Source organism: Aethalodelphis obliquidens, unplaced genomic scaffold (genome assembly GCF_003676395.1).
Source record: "Aethalodelphis obliquidens isolate GAN/ISIS:26980383/991018 unplaced genomic scaffold, ASM367639v1 scaffold7, whole genome shotgun sequence".
In the NCBI taxonomy this organism is placed as follows: Eukaryota; Metazoa; Chordata; class Mammalia; order Artiodactyla; family Delphinidae; genus Aethalodelphis; species Aethalodelphis obliquidens.
The window spans coordinates 56,683,731-56,704,276 of record NW_020837951.1 but is presented as its reverse complement, the minus strand read 5'-3'; the positions used below and the strand labels follow the sequence as shown (position 1 = coordinate 56,704,276).

Sequence of the window (20,546 nt, the reverse complement as noted above, 5' to 3'; positions counted from 1 at the left end):
TAAGCTCCAATATGTGGCCAAAAGTTTCATGTTCTCTGAATTATTACCATGTGAGCCAGACCTCACAGAAGGCTTACCTCCCGGTCATTGAAAGAAATATGATTAAGACCCATAAATGTGAAATGTTATTTCTGCCCTAAAGCAAGATTTTGATGCACAGCATTCTGTTTGCAGAAAGTGCCTTGACAACATAATAAATATGGTAAAAATTGACACTGCCACATACACTGGGGACTTTGAAGCCATTTCTCTCTCCACTGGGGACCTCTGGGACTTCCCCAGGTTCAAGGCCTACCCCATGGCTCTCCACATCACTCTCTTCTCCCTCTGTCAAAGCACTGTTACTCTCCACCACAGAGGAGCACGACTCAGGTGACTTTGGCCATGGAAGCTTGGGTGGCTCTGATTCCTTAGACATAACATGGCCACTAGACATGGAATCGTCAGCATCACTGGGATTTGAAGGCGGAATTGTGGCACAGGTTTGGTCAGCCTCAGTTTTGATTTTCTCTGCCACAGATGTGCTTAGGCAGACGTTTCCTGAGGAGTAAAACAAAAGACTGTTAATAAATCTTACACTGTGTTATTGCTGAGAACTGTTGAACTATTCTCAACTAAATTTCTACCATCAAACTTTCCCTCTAAATTTCCACTAAAGACCTGAGTGGGAAAGGTCACCAAAGCACCATGCAGCCTTCGTAATTGTTAAGGTGGCAAAATAATATACTTACTGACAAAATAAGGGATTTAAAAAGAGGTTCCACTGCAGACCAATGTCAAAAGCCAGGGCAATAACAATAATTACCCAAGCAATAGCAAGTTGAGATCTTTCTAAAAATAAGAACTTAATTCCAATATATGCTACTGACGAAACATTCCAGCTCAGAGGATGTATCTCAAGAACACAGGTAGGGAAGTCCCTGGTGGCGCAGTGGTTAAGAATCCGCCTGCCAATGCAGGGGACACGGGTTCGAGCCCTGGTCTGGGAAGATCCCACATGCCATGGAGCAACTAAGCCTGTGAGCCACAACTGCTGAGCCTGCGCTCTAGAGCCCACAAGCCACAACTACTGAAGCCTGCACGCCTAGAGCCCGTGGCTCCACAACAAGAGAAGCCACCGCAATGAGAAGCCCGTGCACCGCAACAAAGAGTAGCCCCCGCTCGCCGCAACTAGAGAAAACCCATGCGCAGCAACGAAGACCCAACGCAGCCAAAAATAAATTTATATTAAAAAAGAAAAACCACATGTAAAACTGTGAGATCGAATAAAAATTATTTCCTACACTAATCCTGCATCATACAATGACAGCATATGAAAGGAGAAGAATATCACATGCACTTCTCTCCTACAGCCATCTCTATTCACCCTCCTCCCTTCCTTACACATACACGCACACGTGCACACACACAAGCATCATTTCACCTATCACACAGTAGCTCGGATGCTGCACTAGCCAAGTCCTCTATTAGATGCTCTGCCAGGTCTCAAAACCTGGAAGTCCAAATGCAAGAGACCAGGCAGTGACACAAATAATAAACCTGGGTACCCTTAGCTTAAACTACCCAGTAATTTGTAAAGTAGTTAATTTAACCTGGTGTGATTAAAAACAACAACAACAAAAAAAAACTACGGCGAGAGACTATAAAGAAATATCCGTAAGCACTGCATAACTGTTCTCTGTACTGCTTGCTATTCCCTTCCCTACCTTCTTTACTTTCTATTTTCCATGTGTTCATCACAAGTCAATTCAGATATCACTTACTCCAAGAAACCCTGCCAGTCCAGCCTCCTGTCTATTTCAGGTCTTTCCTTGGTATTCCAGGAACACCCTATGCCATCGCTACTAGTGGCACTCAGCACACTAGATAGGAATTATATATTTATTTGTCTAGCTCTCCAATTAAATATAAACTCAGTGAAAAAAATGTCTATGATTTAAACTCTAATAACATAGATATTTCAAGAGCAAAAGGTAGTAAGAATAGAGACGCAGCCAAGGATCCGATTAACTAGGACAATGATCAGGACTTTTTCTTTTACTCTGAGTGCAATAAGAGCAAGAAGATGGGAGGGACAAAACAAACCACGTCTTTTAAATGGATCACTATGACTGCCATATGGAGAACTGACTAGTAGGGGTGACTAGAGTGGACACAGGCAAGACAGGAAGGAAGTAATTTCTGCAACAGTCCAGACAAGAGATAACGTGCCTTGAACAAAGAGGAAGCAAGGGGGTGGCTGGATTGGGGAGAGTCCCACAGTTGAAGGATACAATAGATGAGGGTTATGAGAGAGTGACAGGAATTACCAACAAGCTCGATTAGGAAAAGGACAAAATCTCCAACAACTATTAAAGAAGCAAAGCATTAAAACAGTTTCAGAGAAATATGCTATAAAAGCGGGGAAAAGCAAAGCAGTTGAGATTTACAGATGATGGCTTTGGCGCAGAGAAACAGCCAGGGGACTATATACACATTTCACAGGACTGAATGATGTTTGCTGTTCTTCTGTAAAACCTTAATCTTTATTTTCTTCCTAAAATTAAGTCGAAGCTAAGAATCTGCAAAGAATTATCTATAATTGGTTTTCTCTATTCCATGTGAATTCGAGAGAGGCTTTCCAAAAAATGTATTGTATATTATAAATTGAGTTGCACTAAAAGTAAATTTTTTTCATTTTAGAATCTTCTTTTTTATTAAACGAAATAGGCACTGCTGGTTGCTTGCCTCAAAATTCCATTACCCGTAGCAGTGGTGCTTCTGATTTTCATAACACTCCCTTGGCCTTTTGATTGAGTTACCACATAGTTTTAGATAGCTTATTGGTTAAGCTACGTGGAAAAGTAACATATCTGCCCTAGTAAACACAGATTTAAGGCAGATCAATAATCACCTACTACTAATATGTGAAACATAATCAGCTAGTTTCTCACCTGCGAATCTGATATTATCTGATAAATTGTGATCCAGCTGCATCCTGCTAGCAGAGGCCTCTTCCTCTGAAGGTGCTTCTGTGTTTGCTAGTTTCACTGCTGCTTCTGGCTTTTCACTGTCCTTGAGCTCATCTGGGTCTGGGTCAGGAGTGGGGCCCTCTGCCCCATCAACTGCAGCTAACACTTCCTCATCTTCCTCATTCTTAGGCCTCTTAGAGTGAGAACTAGTGCACTGGAAGCTTTTAACAAAAGAAGCTATAGTCAGAACACAATATTTCCAATGGACAGGAAAAAACATATATACAAATATTATTTTCACTTAATGAAAAAAGAGAAGAGAAAACTGATTAGTTTTTAATCACATTATACAAAGATAATCTTCACGAGGAATAGATCAAATTGAAATGTTAAGCACAGTTTTAATAACAATTTACTAAAAACTAAAACAACTCTAAATTGTTAAACATTATTGATTATTAAATATTACTGATTATTAAACATTATTGGAAAATCACTTAAAATTTTATAACAATATTAAAGCGAAAAATGATGACATAAGGATAAAAGAAAATATTATTTAGATAATGAAGAAAGAAAAAGGAAATGAGGAGATTCCATAAAGCTGTTGTTAAAATTTGAGTAGATTATTTACATTCCAAGGTAAACTGGTGGCTATATTTCCCTGAGTTTCGTACAATTCTGAAATATGCATGAAAAGCATTAAGGTTAAATGCCAATTATCATTAGCTAAAGGAATTAAGAGAGGAGGAAGGCAAACCATATGTATTTAACATCTTATATCAATGTATTATTTATTTTCAGAGTGGACGCCATTTTTAAAGTTTTCCTCTTCTAGTATTTTCCAGCAAGTCACTTGAGAGCTTTGTTGCAGATGCCTTTTGTATATGACACATTTCTAACACTTTCATTTAAGAAGAATTACAACTGAAATCAAAACGACGTGTACTTCAGAGTACACACACACAAGAAAACACATTAGTGTTTTTCTATAGGAAGTCACAGATAAGATAAAGGGGGTAGCCAGGGATAACCTACGTAAATTAGCTTTGGCTGCTGCTGGAAGTAACAGTATTGGTATCATCATCACTTTATTGAGAACCCATGCAGTGGCCTATGTGGAATATCTCTACATTATGAATAGCACAGTACACTTACAATAGGATGGCTGACATCTCTTTGAGACTTCAGTGAATCATTCCCTTCATTAGATTGTCCTAGATATAGCATATTACTTAAGGGAGATCAGCAAACTCGATGATCAAACCACAAAGGTGAGCATAATAAACAAGCCCCTTAACATTAGGCTTTCTAACTGGGTGAGTGAAGACCATTGATTATTTTAACCTACTGAAAGGCACTTCGAATCTGTTCAATGTCATAGATCTATATTCAATGTCAACCCACAAGGACCACTGTGGTTAGTAACTAAGAGACCACATCATACACCTAATTGGAGTACTGTGTTTTCTGTCCATTAAAGAACAATTCTCAAGATGTGCCATTGGCTACTGAACTCAAGACTGACTACTGCCCCTCCTTCCACAGTGAACTTTTTTGGCAATGCGGATTCGCACATTTACAAAACACAGTGACTCTCTAAGTCGGTGTTTCCCAAACTCTTCTGAATGCAACCCACAGTAAGTTATACATTTCAGATGATGACACAATACACACATACACATGTCATGAATTAATACTTACCCTTACCTCATGGGAAGAACTACAATGCATTTTATTCTCTTTTACTTCCTAATTTTAAAATGTTGTTCCTAACCTATTAAATTGCTTTGAAAACTAAAAGTTTGAAAATTCCTGCTGTAGACTATAGGGTGAACTAAGAACACCTGGGTTTTAATTCTGCTACTAACTAATTCTGTGCGTCAAGTATATCTCTTACAAAATGCTGGTTTCACTCCATGTTCTTAAGGTTCCTCCACTCACTAGCATTCTAAAATAGCAGAAAGTAAATTGTCAGGGGGGGTGGGGGGGGGAAGAGAGAGAGAGAGTCAGAAAATAGGCAACAGAAGTGTGGACAAAGACTTAAAATTGCAGTGTTATTTTGGTTAGTAGCAAAAAACTAGAAACAAGCTACAGGTCCAAATACAGGAGATTAAATACATGCAGGCATTAGAAATTACGTTGTAGCAAATCATTCAGTTACATGAAAAAATATAAAACTGGTCATCAAATTATTAATAAGAGCATGGCCCCAATTTTGGAAATGTATATAATATTATATAATAAATAAAAATATATATGTAAAGGATATATACAAAATGTTAACACTGGTTATCTCTGGATTGTGAGGTTATGGGTGATTTGGGACTCCTTCATTATTCTTTTCCTTATTTTACAAATTTTCTCCAATGCACAAATATTACTTTTACAATCTGCAAGAAAAACAATGAGTAATACTGGAGAGTAAAAATGTAATATAAACCTGGAAAATATAAAAGTCTAAAAAGGTTGCCTGAGGACCTGAGCAACATAACACACACCCTATTTAATGTGTTTTAAGACAGCAAGATGACCACAACAGGCCTAAAGGCTTTTGAAATGGCACTGGCCACAAAAATGGAATGTAGATTAAAGTACACAGGGACAACCACATTACAGAAACACCACATGCTCTGATTTACATCTTGTGAAAGAATAAAGCCAAGTGTGTATAATGTAGCAAAATATATAGGCATCCCAATGAGAAAAGTAATATCTGAGATGTTTGACAAATGAAAAAGAAAACTACTAAAAGTCAAAATCAGCAGCAAAATTAAAAAGTTGGAAATCGAGTTACTGAAGTTGACAAAAATAAGGAGATGAATAGAGGGCACTGATAAATCTTTAAATACATTAATGTAAGGGGTTTAGAAGGTCTAGAATTGTTCTATTTCTCATGCATTGCAACTTTCAAAATATTCTCAAATACAATATACATCTCTGTTTATATTCTATTTATTTGTTACACTTCCAAAGAACTGAAAATACTTTGCGTCAAATTTTTCGTAAGATATTAAGTAAACTGATGGTGAATAAACAGAAATAAAAAAGCAAATAAATAGTCTTTGAGAACATTATGTTCAAGGACCCATTTTAAATGAGTAAGTACAAGTAGGATGGGGTGTGGGCAGGATCATTACCTCCTGGATGCTTTTCTTACTTTCCTCCTCCTCTGCAGCCATGCTTTTACTTCAGGGGTGGATTCTGGAGTAGGCTTCGTGTGATCTATGGTATATATATCCTTTCCTTGTTTCCAAAGCTGGTATCTGTCTGGCTGAAATTTCCTCACAAAGATATCCATGGAAATTTTCACCATGTCTTTCCTGCAGGTGCACTGAAACGCAATGGGGTTGGAGTGCTTTAAACATTTTGCTAACTACAGAAAGTCACACTGAGTTGTCCTTTGAATGTACCATACACGAATACTTAGTCACTACATAATGGAGAATAATGTTTTACATTTTCAAACATTCAGTGAGTAGGGACTTCCCTGGTGGTCCAGTGGGTAAGGCTCCACACTCCCAATGCAGGGGGGCCCGGTTTCGATCCCTGGTCAGGGAACTAGATCCTACATGCATGCTACAACTAAGAAGTCCACATGCCACAACTAAGTCTGCACGCCACAACTAAAAAGATCCCACATGCCACAGCAAAGATCCCGCATGTGCCACAACTAAGACCTGGCACAACTGAAAATTAATAAAAATAAATAAATAAAATAAATATTTTTTTAAAGTTTTAAGAAAAACAGTCAGTGAGTAATAAACTCAATTTCTTCTGAATGGAGGTGATAACCTGTATATTCACATCTATAAACAGTAGAATAAGATGTTAAAATGCATTGCAGAGTTCTTGGAAACTGTGTACCAAGAACAACTGAAAGGAAAGAGCACACATTTGAAAGCATGCCTGCAACAGAAGGATTACCCTCCCAGCACAAGGATGCATCAGTGAGCTGAATACTGTAAAGCTGAAAACCTAGGTTGACAATGAATAAAAGTAGCTAATAAATGTGTGGTTAGAATAATTTAACCAATAGGTTGAGATAAATTTTCTCCAAGATATATTTTAATCACATTAATGTTTATTAACAAATATACTCTCACAAAGTAACCAACAATTAGGAGCAAATAAACAGCCTCTTCTACATCATATCACATGAAACACCCACCATCACCACTACAATCATATCCACTAGAAAGAAGGAATAGTGTTAAGATAAGAAGTTCAAAGAAAAGATTATTTTGAATCCACTAGAACTTTGAGTCTCATGAATACATAGTTAGAAGTCATATCATATAAAGCAAGTTTCCTATAAAGACCTCACACAGGTTATATTGTGTCTAGGTTAGTACTCCATGCAATGGAACAGATAGAATTCAAATAGTGAAACAGAGATAGTCTCAAAGACGTAACATACCTTAACCATCCCTAACACACCTGGCAACAGACTGGTTGACTCAACAACAGCCTTGAAACAGTAAGTCTTTCAATATTTTGGCAATACAATTATCATCTCCATGCAAATTAATTTAAAATTTCCTAATAATCTCCAGCTTAAAACTTCCTCCAGAGAGTTCCAATCTTGCCTTGAAAGTTCAGGAAAAAGAAAAAAGGAAAAAAAACAAAAAACAAAAAACAGAACACAGCTAACAGTCAGTATGCCTAAAACCAGCTTCTCCAAATACAAACAAAAATTTTATTATAAATGATATGACAATCCTTCTATTCTCCTATATTCACAATCAACATTTCCTAATCCCTCCCTTGCCTTCTACCCCTAGAAATCCAGTCTGTCATCATCTATAATTAGCTCTTCCTCTACCTGCAGAAATCCTTTTACCAGGACACCTTCACTGTCAGATGCTAAAACCTAGCATAACAAAACTAACTAATTTCCCTGCCTGCAGTCTCTCCTAGCACCAATTCATCTTTACAGCTGTCACTTTAATCTCCCTCAAATATCTCATAAATCTTTCACTTCGGAGTCCAATAAGGTGTAATACTCTGCTCTGCCTTTCAAATAAAGTCCTGAGCCCAGCATTCAAGGGCTCTAAGCTTGGACTCCACTAGTGAGATTTCCAGGTTTCTCTCCCACTGCAAGTCAACATGAATATTCCTCTTCAACCCAAGGAGCAGAGTCACCATGAGCTTCCTTACCTCAGTGCTTTTGCTCCTACCACAATGCCTTCCTGCTCACCATTCTGCCATCCAAAGAAAATTCATCCTAAACACTGAATGCAAATTGTACCAATTATTCTTCTGAATGGAGTACTATTTATCTACACCACTGCTTTCTATTATTAGTTAAGTACAGGCAAACTTCATTTTAGTGCACTTCGCTTTATCGCGCTTTGCTTTATCACGCTTTGCTTTATCACGCTTCACAGATAAAACGCTTTTTACAAATTGAAGGTTTGTGGCAACCCTGCATCAAGCAAGTCTATCAATTTTTCCAACAGCATTTATCAACAGCATTTGGTCACTTGGTATCTCTGTGCCACATTTTGGAAATTCTCGCAATATTTCAAACTTTTTCATTATAATGGTGATCTGTGATCAGTGATTTTTGATGTTACTATTGCAAAAAGCTTACAACTCACTGAAGGCTCAAATGATGGTTAAGCATCTTTTAGCAATAAAGTATGTTCTAATTAAAGTATGTACATTGTGTTTTTTTTTAGTCATAGTACCAATGCACATAATAGACTGCAGTACAGTGTAAACATAACTTTTATATGCGCTGGGAAACCAAATAATTTGTGTGACTGGCTTTATTGTGGGGAAAGGAACTGAACCCACAATATCTGAGGCATGCCTATAAAGAGAGAGTTCTAAGTCATTTTTACTATAATTAGCTTAGAAATATGGAAAATGAGGATTCTGAGAAATTTAAAGATATTTTGGTTTAAGACGCAACCTTTCACTAAAGGAAGAAATAAGTTTAGACTCACCAGCAGAGACTCTCTTATTTTCGTATAGTGTTACTAATATTTGCTTCATGAAGAAAAAGGAGTGGACAATATAAATGATATAAGTTTCCACAGCAAGAATTTTGTCCTAGATTTTGATTTCCCATTCCTCTCTCCTAGAAGTCTTGAATTTTGTATACATGCAACAAGATCTACCACTCAACTGACTGTTTGACTCAATACAAGAATATGTGTCTTAAATTATAGAAATAGAGAACAAATTAATGGTTGCCAGGGTTAAGGGAGGGGATGATGGTGAGAGGGAACTGGGTTCAGCTATAAAAGGGCAATGTGAGGGATCCTTGCAGTGGTGGAAATATTCTGTATCTTGACTCTATCATTGTCAATTTCCTCTTTTTTGATATTGTACTATAGTTTTGTAAGAGGTTACCATGGGGGAAAACAGGATAAAGGATACACAGGATCTACCTGTATTATCTTTTGCAACAGCATGTGAATCTACAATTATCTGAAAATAAAAAGTTTAAGAAAAAAATAAACTCTAAGACTTCCTTAAAATAAAACATATGTATGTCTTGCCTTTGATTTTAAGTATTCAGAAATAGAGTCATAAGATACCCAAAATAATGCAAGGGAACAACGCCAGAGTCAAAAATAGTTGAAGTAAACTTCAACAGCACAGAGAAAATCTACTCTTGTCAGTAGTGACAAATAATACACTCATCTTAAAGCCCTAAAGATTAGATGAGATCATTTAATAGAACGTGCTATGTGACTTTATTAGTAGGAACGGAAGACATTAACACTCCCATTTAGAAACAAAGAAATTTACAGACTACATATTGGTACACAGAGCAATAACCAATAATAGGTAATACTTCTCAAGTAATCTATTTTGGATATGAATTCAAAACACTAATAAGAATGGCTTTTCTTACTGTTTCTTTTAAGAACATTCATACTAGTTATGTAATATGTAATGTATGTAATGGCTAAGTCCAAATTTAAAGGGAATCGTCAGTAGTCTGTTAAGCATTGAATTCTTCCATATTTCACCACCCTAAGACTTGTTACACAGAATCATGATTATTTGTTCCTATCTCCCAGGAAATCAAATTCAGGCTCTCCGTTATTTATATTGAAAACCAGCAATCTAATTTCAAGATGAAAATGTTTCTAAAAATCAGCAACTTTCTAAGGCAGCAAATAGTCATATGAATTGTAGAATTGGAAATTTCATATAACCACAATATATGATTAATAAAATAAGAAGTTGATGTTTAATAAAAACCCAAACTGAGCTACTACTTTAACATATTTTCTTTGTGACACACAGGATGGCTAATTATGGGAGGGAAAAAACCTCTCATGTGCAAATGTCTGATAAGGAAGGCTTTGAAGGTATGCAAAAATGTGTGAAATTATCCTGCTTTTCAGTCTATTTATAACAATTAAATGATAATTAGGAAGGAACTAAGGAAAGAATAGCTTAAAATAAGATAACAAGCCTAATAGCCACTTGATGTGGCTGTTATGGGTTAAATTGTGTCTCCCTCCCCCAACATCCGAATGGTATATTCAAGTGCTAACCCCCCTCAGAATGCGGACCTTATTTGGAGAAAGGGTTATGGCAGACAGAAGTAATTACATAAGGGGTTACTGGAGTAGGGTGGGACCTTAATCCAATGGGCCTGGTGCCCTTAACAGACAAGAAGAGACACAGACACACAGGGGACAAGGCCTTAAATTGGTCTGACTACAAGAATATAGAGGTTCTTAGTGTTATTAAATTTTGCCTTACTGGGAAAGTTGAAGCAACTGAGGAAGTAAGAATCAGGCTTCCGGTATAACGAGGGGTCTTAAGAGTGAAGGAGAAGTGCACAGAGGTTTTGAAGAATCGAGAGCAACTATGACCTTGCAGGGGATTGAGAGATAATGTGAGAGGACTGGGCCCTTGTCATGGGTGGAACCCACTGCGGTGCACATCCAGCTCCTGGTTGGGTCCTTCCTATCAGACTCAACTCCTCGGCTTCCCCTCTTGAAGAAACAACAGAAACTGAAGGATCAACAGAAGTCAGGCATTTACGAGGGGAAACACCGTGACCCAAGTGAATCCTGCCAGGTAGGACACTGTAAGGTAGAATAAGGTGAGGGTGGGGGATGAATTCATGTGACTTCTCTACTGTATCCCCCAAAATGGGGCCTCTTATCAATATAAGAGCTTGGTGTTAGATGGCTCCGTGTATGTAGTTTCAAGAGACATGAGATACTATCAATCTCAGAATTAAAAACTAATTTTCTGTACATATACAGGAAAATGTTCTCTTTTTTACATACAAAATTCCAATGAATGTCAACCACAGTATATCATAGCCCAAAGAGGATAAATAATGTTTACATTTTTCTTATAAATTATTAATTTCCCAACAATTATAAAAAGGGACCAATGCATAGATGAAACAGATTTACTGAACAAGACAGTCAAAAAGAGGAAAGGAGCCAATGATGGCAAACTCTTGTTTTGAATATTTATAAGTGTCTGATGAAGCATATATTGCTGTCTGCTGTTGGCACATGAGTAGTGGGTGTACCTTAAAACCTAAGAACACTGTAAGTTACTGTCCTTTATGATAACCACTTTAATTGTACTTAACAATGAAAATGACTCATTTTAAAAACACAAACAAGCATATCAATTCCTATTTCCTTCAAAAATTCAAATCAATAATTGGAAAAGTTAGGTTTTTATCAAAATCTAGTCCCCCTCCAAGAAAATTATTGTTTTTGAAGGTTATCTGTTAATTATCTTCAAGGTACAACCAAATTACTACATTAAATTAGAAATACAGTAAGAAAGAAGCATCCATTTCCTATCCAACACATAGCAAAACTGTCTTACACCTCCAAACACATAAGCTATGAAAATATAGGACTGTGTATCAAATGGGAAAATGCCAAACCTTCAATGGAATCACCATTCATTTGCTTTGAGAACCCAAAAGTTTGTATTACCAGTTGCCCTTTGAAAGAACATCATAAATAAAGAATAAAGGGAAGAGAAATATTCTCCACTTCGTTGTTTTCTAACAACACACTTCCTTTAGCTATGACAACAAGAATTAAGAAGAATGTGTTATTAACATAATTAGACACAACTATTCATTATTGTTTACTCTAAGTAATAACAAAGATACTACTTAGGCATAGCAACCTCTTATTTAACCAAGAATGTGACTGATGGTGATAACTAATTAGAGCCAAAGTCAGTAACTAGGCCTGAAATATAATTATATTCTAAACCATCAAACTACCTTTTATAGTAAATAGATAATTTAGCACTCAGGAAGCTCAGATACCTCATTGGAAAAAAAAAAGGTTTAGACAATTCTAGCACTAGAGCATCAAGAGAAATCTGTGGCCAACTGATCTATGATTTACTCTTTATTCTTCCAGATTTACATCTCTTTCATTCCTTCCTATTCTTTAACCCTTTTTTTCTTTTTTTTGTTTTTGTTTTTAATCCTTTTATCTGTTTTCAACTTAGTCATGTCCAAAACCTAAAAATTCTTCTTTCCCTCCACATGTAAAAAAATAACCTGCTGGTAAATTTGTTAGCATTAAAACAAACTATGTTACTATCAATCCACTAGTACTTTGGAATCTCCATCTTCATTTCACAACTACATAAACATACATCCAATCTACTGCATCATACCAAACTTATAGAAGAGAAAGGACCCAGCTCTTTGGAAAACTGCCACACTGTTAACCCATATTAAATTTGCAGAAGTCCAGGAACCCCAGACTTTTTCTGGTACAATTATACTTAGTTATTTTTCATTTCAAATATGAATGAGAAACAAAATTTTCCAATATGCACTCAAATTTTTAAGGTAGTATTTCTGATCAATATTTTCTGGCATTGTGTTCCAATAGAGAAACCACTCAGTTTTTACGGAAATTAATTAATTATTTTAACAGAAACATGGCCTAATTTAAACGGTTGCTAAGAATCATTAAATAAAAACAATTTTAGAAAATAAATGCACTATGCAGTTAATGAAGCCAACATCTATTGACAGGGTATTATTATACTATCTGTAGAAGTATCTAACCTGTTGAGATACAACAAAAATTTTTGAAGGAACTTTCATTCTTTTTACATTCACCATATAATTAAGAATGAATAAAAGTATTTAATGTGTTGACTAACTGTAAAAAAATGTAAAGGAACCTATTTATATTGAAATTATTCCAAATAAATTTTTTTAAAAAGTAGAATATTCTACTCTGTAGTCAATTCATTCTATTATCATAAAATTTTCATTGCCAGTTACAAATCTGAACAGAATTTCACCCTCCTTGGAGTACTCCAAACAGATCAGTATTTCTTAGCTGACTCAAAACTAAGTATACATTAGAAAAAGGGGAATTCAGAATCAGTATAATGAATGTAGATGACTCTAATATACATTGTGCTGAGCTAAAGAAACCAGGCAATTTTAAAGTCCACAATGGTGATGAATCCACCAGATTAATGAATACAACTATGTTTTTAATATGATGAATAAGCAGTAGCCACATTGCTCTATCTATATACTTGTTGAACCCTGAACTGACTACAGCTCTTCTACTTATTAGCTGAGTAAAAATGGTAAGTCTTGAGCTCTGAGAATGCTCCCTCATATAAAAATGTCTTCCTGGGTCTCTCACAAAGGTTCAAAAAATTTTAAGTGTAAATACACTTGATCAGCCGAGCTCCTTAAACATGATTATGATTATGATCCTCCCAACCCTCTTCCTCACAAAATACTGAAGGAAACTCAAAATGCTGTTGTAAAGCAATGTAATGCTTTAAAGTTTCAGTCTGGGCTCAAATACTTATATTTTACAGAACTTATTTTCAAAGATGGTAGAGCCATGGGATTCTTCAAATGAGCTAAAGAAATTGCGTGAAATTAATGTAACAGTAGAACAGAAAATGCCCCATTTCTTGCCAGTTCCTATCTATGGAACATATTTAGGTATCCATCACTGTACACCAAATGGGCCTTCTTCATCCCTTGGTCATATGTAATACCCATTATAATACTGATTTACTTCATCCGTGTACTTATTCAATCATTGCTCATTTGTTCATGTACCCTCTTCATTAATAATTTTGGGAGAAAATTATTATAATTATCTTAATTTATAAGTATTATTTTAATACAAGAAACAGAGTTGTTGAATACTTAAAACTAATTAAGGTGAAAATAATATTTGAACAGCACTTTGATTTCCTGAGTAACATTTCATATAATATCAGTCAAAGACAAGTAATAGGCTATTTCACCAGATCACATGAAGAGTAAACTATATAATTATGTTTACACTGACTGAGCAGGGAGATAAAAGAAATACAATTCTAAGATCAGTATTAATCAACAATGAAAGTATATAAAGAATGCAAAGGTCATTTCTTTTGTCCTTATATCCATTAATGAAGCAAGTTCTGCAGGAGACCTGTACATCCCTTGTTTTTCCCCGGACTGCTCTGCAGAGCTCACATAACCCTGATGTTGTCAGGGTGCACAAAGCATTTAAAGGTTCTGGGGATCCCAGGATACACACCCAGAGAAATTTTCTAAATGTTTTGTTCTCATGGACATAAAGAAGAAAATAGCTTTAAAATATCCCTAATGGGGGCTTCCCTGGTGGTGCAGTGGTTGAGAGCCCGCCTGCCAATGCAGGGGACACGGGTTCATGCCCCGGTCCGGGAAGATCCCACATGCCGCGGAGCGGCTGGGCCCGTGAGCCATGGCCGCTGAGCCTGCATGTCCAGAGCCTGTGCTTCGCAATGGGAGAGGCCACAACAGTGAGAGGCCCGCAAACCACAAAAAAATATATATATCCCTAATGGCCAAAAAGATAATCATATTCATAGTAAGAAAGTCTGATACCACTACTAAATTTCTTATTCTCACTTTAATAAATCATTATTGTGAATTATTTCAGATACTTTTGCCATATCTGACCTTCCCCTCCCAGTCTATTTTAAACCATGAAAATATACATTGTGTCTGTCTTTCTGAGAAGTACATTCTAGTTGTCTAGAGGACTGGAGGCCCTTAAAAATATTTTTTCAATAAATAACCTTTTATAAACGTATGAGGAAACAGAGGCTCAGAGAATTTTACTTAATTTGCCCAATGTCACACTAACAAGTAATACAGCCTTTACCAGATTCAATCTAGAATAACTGCCATACTCTTAACCAGCTACTGTGGACATTCAAAACCAAACCATATTTAACACATTTTAAATGGTTTTAATTTAAATATGGGCCACACTTTTCCATTCTAAACTTCTTTTTCTATGACCCATAACCAAGTTGAAATTGTAGTTGAGAATAAATGCCTGGATGTCATTATTTTAGCTTTTTATGCATGACATCATGCTGTATTGATAGAGTTTATCCAGTCTAGCTAGCAACTTTCTGAAATATGTTTCCTCCGCTCTCTCTACTTTTAATAGATTCAGATTAATTTCTTCTGAATATTTTCAGGCTTCACCATACTTTATAAGGTATATCTCCCTTATAAAGTAAGGCAATTATAAAGCAATTTAAGGTATGAGACTAGAAACTCTATCTTTCTGACCCATGGGAACACTGCTCAAATAGACAATGAAAAACTATGCAAAAAGAAGGGGAATGGGCTCAAATAGCTTGCTCCAAGGGTCTCTAAAAAACTGTAGGAATTATTTTTAGAATTTCTGCTTCTCAACACTTACCGAAGTATCTGATAGAAAGGTTAAGGAAGTTCAGAGTTACAGACATTAAACAATCTACTCCCACTGTGCCATGTAAAACACAGCATGAAATTGAACTCTTTAGTACTGGGGAACAGATGAAGTTATTTTGTTCTGAATTCATGCATTGCATGTCACATACTTTATATGGGTGATAAATTTGGGCAAGATCAGATAAAAAATGGGGCTCTGCAGAGTCCTAGGGATCTAAGTGATTTATGAATATAAATATTTGCTCCTAAGACTCTGTAAGATCATATGCGAGAGAGCCAACAGAAATACATAGAAGTATACAACATATAATCCTCCTCCCAAGATGCTCAGATACACTGACTTTTGAATCTTGCAAATATTTTTTAATGACTAATTGGACACAATTAGAAGTTCATCCTGCACCTGGAATGAACCTTAGGAAATAAAAAATCCACTCTAATTATCATAATTCATAGATGGGAAACTGAGGCACAAAAATACTAAGTGACTTGCTGGATGGCACAAGGATAGTGAGTGGAAAAAAAAGTTCAAGTGATGCAAGACTCATCCTACTTACCAGCATCTCTGGGATTCTCAGCTTCCCATTCACTGAGCCACTAAGCACATAGGACCATGCTGAGTAACTCAAGGGGTTGAATGCAGAATTAGCCATGCCCCAAGTTTCACGATAGAACACTGGCCATGGTAAGAACCATCTGACTAATGCTGGAGATGTTCACTTCTGTGGAACTGAAGATGAAGGCAACATCCTCTAACCCTTTTCCATCTTTCTTTGTACAGTTCAAACACTATTATCAATGTAGGAAATATGATTAATAAGTAAATACCATTTTTCTAAAGAGGAGAGGGAGGAGCAAATGAGGAGGAAAATGGATAAAAAGGCCATGTATGCATAACGTAATCCCCAGAATGGAAGCTCTGGATAGTACCACTGTCCCTCAGTATCCTTGGGGGATTGGTTCCAGGACTGCCCTCAGACACCAAAATCTGCAGATGCCTAAGTCCCTTATATAAAATGGTATAGTAAATATTTGCATATAATCTATGTACATCCTCCCACACACTTTAAATTATCTGTAGATTACTTATAATACCTAATACCATGTAGCTGCTATGGGAATAGTTATAAATACAATGTAAATGCTATATAAATAGCTACCAAAGTGGGCAGCAAATTGAAGTTTTGCTTTTTGGAACTTCTAGACTTTTTTCCCTAATATTTTCAATTCATAATTGGTTGAACCCACAGATGCAGAACCCGAGGATTCGGAGAGCTGACCGTATATATCAAGGGTGCTCTCGCTTAGGAGAAACAAAAATAACTTGTTATTTTTCTAATAAATTCTAGGTTACCATATGTTTAAATCCTATATGTCATACTGAATTTTTAATATATTTTTCAGGAAAAAATGAAACCTTTATTTATTTAACAGTCATGTCATAAACACTACCCCACACTCAACGCACTCTGATCACATGTCTCTTGCCACCTAAAAAATTCTCTGGCACTATTTCCAAAACAAGAGACAACCAGATGAAAGCTAACTAGGTCAAAAAATTAATGCCTTTAGGAAGAAGTATAATTTATTTCAGGCTTTCTAATGTTAACAATATGATTGGAAATTTAACATTAAATAATCAAAGGAAAACAAATAATTTTGTTGGAAATAAAATTATTTAAATTGACAACAGATACTTTTTCAGCAATACTTCCTTAGGAAACCACACAGCACTATAAGTAAATAATTCAGCATCTCAGATTCATTTTATCTGGCAATTCCTGCATTCCCATTCAAGTGTGAGAATATGTCTGGCACTGCTATTAGCTTTTCTGTTATTAATTTTGTGAGATGATTTAAAGCAGGGGAAAAAGGTAGATATATTCATTGAACCAGTAGAAAAACAAATAGAAGATAGAAAAACACACAATGGATTTGTGTTTCTTCAATTTCTCTCTGGCCAAATTTAGAAAACCATGAATAGGAAAGTCTATGGAAAAACATTTCTTATAAGAGGATTCATTGTTATTCTAAGAAATTAAGATGGGAAAAACAGGATTTAAATCAGTTTAAGGCCAATAGGGATCCAACATGCAGAACTAACTTCCATGACTATTACTATTATTTGCTTGACTATAGACTCAAAAATAGCAAAAAATGGCTCCAGAGCCCACGAGCCACAACTACTGAGCTCGTGTGCCACAACTACTGAAGCCTGCATGCCAGAGTCTGTGCTCCGCAACAAGGCAAGCCACTGCAATGAGAAACCCGTGCATCGCAACGAAGAGTAGCCCCTGCTCGCCTCAACTAGAGAAAAGCCCGCACTCAACAAAGACCCAACACAGCCAAAAATAAAATAAATTTTTAAAAAAAGAAATAATGGCTTAAATTTTTTAAAAAATAGCAAAAAATGAAGCTGCATTAAACCAATCTGTGACATGTTAAGGATAAATCATGCCAATGACTTAGCAACACAGAACTTTTAAATATGTAATAAAACTTTTAAAATATGAATAATCTGTGACCAGTAATTTAACAACTGGGAACTTATCCTAAGAAAATAATTATTACTTAATGTACCAGCTTATGTTTAAGAATGTTCATTTCAGCAGTGTTTATCAAAGATCTAAAAAAAGGAAAAAAAAAACATTTTCTAGAAACAAGAGGGTATTCCTTTAAAAACTCATGGTATAACTTACGGAAGAACATTTAGAGATATGGGATTTGGGATTTAGAGATATGGGATTTAGAGATATGGGAAAGCATTACCAGTAGGTGGAGATAACAGGTTACACATGATCATATATGTAATATATACATTTATCTACCTATAATGCACATACATATGTTAGAGACTGATCCATTTCCTTAAATCTGATACTGGGGAGAGCAGTGTGGGGACAGAAGTGGTGGGTACAAGTAGAAGTGGGTATGGCATGAGGAGGGTGCTTGGACTAAAGCTCTACACTTGGAGTGGAAATATCCATAAATAGATGAATCCCTTTCTTAAGTGATGAAGTTTCTCTCTCACTCTTGATCTCTCTAGATTTACCTAAACCAAAAGTATTTCATTTCCTAGCACCTTGTTCTTTTCCTTCAGGTCACTTATAACAATTTTTAATCATATGTTTGTATGTTTATTTGGTTAACATCTATTTCCTGCCCTAGAACCTACATTCTGTGAAGATAGGACTCAGATCAGTTTTACCGTCACCAACACATAGTACGTGCTCCATAAATACTAGCTGAATGACTGCCAAACGCTAGAATATTGCCCGTAATGTAAGAAGCAAAACAAAAATGAAAATGAATCTAATGTTGACCTTACTATATTTGAATTATTTACTTGCTTCATTTCTATTTACATAATTTATTTAAAAATTGAATTACTTTATCATTATGTAGAACCTTTCATTAGAAGACCTCAAAGTATTTCATTAGCAAATATGAGGGCTCTGCCTTAATTAATGGAAACATGTCATAAATGTTAAGGAATGCTTTTTTTTTGTCCAGCAAATGACACAGCTACAAACTACAACTCAGATTTCTAACTTTATATCCACTCTCTAAGAATTTGGTTGATACAAATAAAATGTAGAATTGTCATTGTTGCAATGATCATTAACAAGCTCTGGACAAGAGAAGTCCTTCACTACCCCAGGGGCAATGGGTCTACTGATAAAATCTAGAAAGTGATTTGGTAGGATGTGTTCTATTTTTACTCTACAGAAACTCATTAATCAGTCTAAATGTTTAAAAAAAAGAAAGGCTACATAATAAATGCAATTTTAATGATCTACATTCCCTCATATTCACATGTACTTTTAAATATATTTAAATTCAAACTGGACTGAGTCCAGAAAGTAATCATAAACACAGCCGATATCAGCCTCAAATACTGCCAAGTACTAAAGACCACTCCAGTTTAAAACAATTATATCCAATCAAACTTCCGGTGCCAAAATAAAGCCCCCTATTTGCACAACTTACACAATAATCAGAGTAAAGATTATTCATCTATATGTGTAATAAGAAATTATTTCAGGGCTGTAGTTTCACTTATTTCCTCAGATGTGGCTGCCTACTACAATCTATCACTGTCAAGAAACAAAAAACCAGGAATGTTCTGCCTTCACTAGTGAATAAATACAAGCTGTAGCAGTGACTCTTTAAATCAAAATGCAAAAATCTTTTTCCTCATGGGGTTGGAGAGACCCAACTAAAGGGGAGAGGAAGGTAAAGCACTGGGAATGGCAGGGTTAGGACACTAGTTCATCACTTCAGTTTTGGTTCATTTTACATTCCAAGAACTGTTGCTGAGGTCTTCTGAAAGGCAGGGCAGGGGTCAGGGAGGACTTTTTATAGCAATAAACAACTATCACATACCACGTCTGCTCATCCTTTGCCTTTTTACTTTGTCCAAGAACATAGGAAATAAGTTGCAAATGGCTTCCCAGTACTCTAATTCTGTGTGGGAAATCCATTCTGCTGCAAATTGTCCACCTGATCCATACAATCTCTGGCCCAAGACTGCAAATGGCAAGCCTTCCCTTCCAAGTGCAGAAGCACGAAGCCTACCCTACCACAAGCTTTTATCTCCCCTCTCTGTGAAATGAATATGGAAAAGAAAACTAACAGTAGAAGGCCCATTCCTTTAATCAAATATTAAATTACATCCATTCTCAGTTCAATTTAATACCTGTGCTGCTGAAATAATGTCCAGAGTAACAAGCTATGACAGCATTCATTCCACAAACATTTCAGTGCCTAATATGAGCAAAGAGGTATGATGGGCACAGTTACCAAACTTCATAAATAAGCAGCTACATGGAGGGGGGGCAGAAATCTGGAAAAAGTTTGCAATTCTCACCATTGGT

The 20,546-nt window shown here is 36.1% G+C and overlaps 1 protein-coding gene across 3 annotated transcripts in view; it reads right to left on the bottom strand.

Annotated features, from left to right (window-relative positions):
• Positions 1-20,546, bottom strand: part of KDM4C (lysine demethylase 4C) — a 400,366-nt gene that overhangs the window by 183,085 nt on the left and 196,735 nt on the right. For 2 of the 3 annotated variants that reach the window (XM_027105850.1, XM_027105852.1), the window contains exons 9-11: positions 6,092-6,285; positions 2,934-3,172; positions 227-540 (exon numbers count right to left, since the gene is read on the bottom strand). In XM_027105850.1, coding sequence (XP_026961651.1) covers positions 227-540; positions 2,934-3,172; positions 6,092-6,285 — 747 coding nt within the window. The remainder of the gene's footprint in view (positions 1-226; positions 541-2,933; positions 3,173-6,091; positions 6,286-20,546) is intronic. The other variant, XM_027105851.1, reaches the window with a different exon arrangement.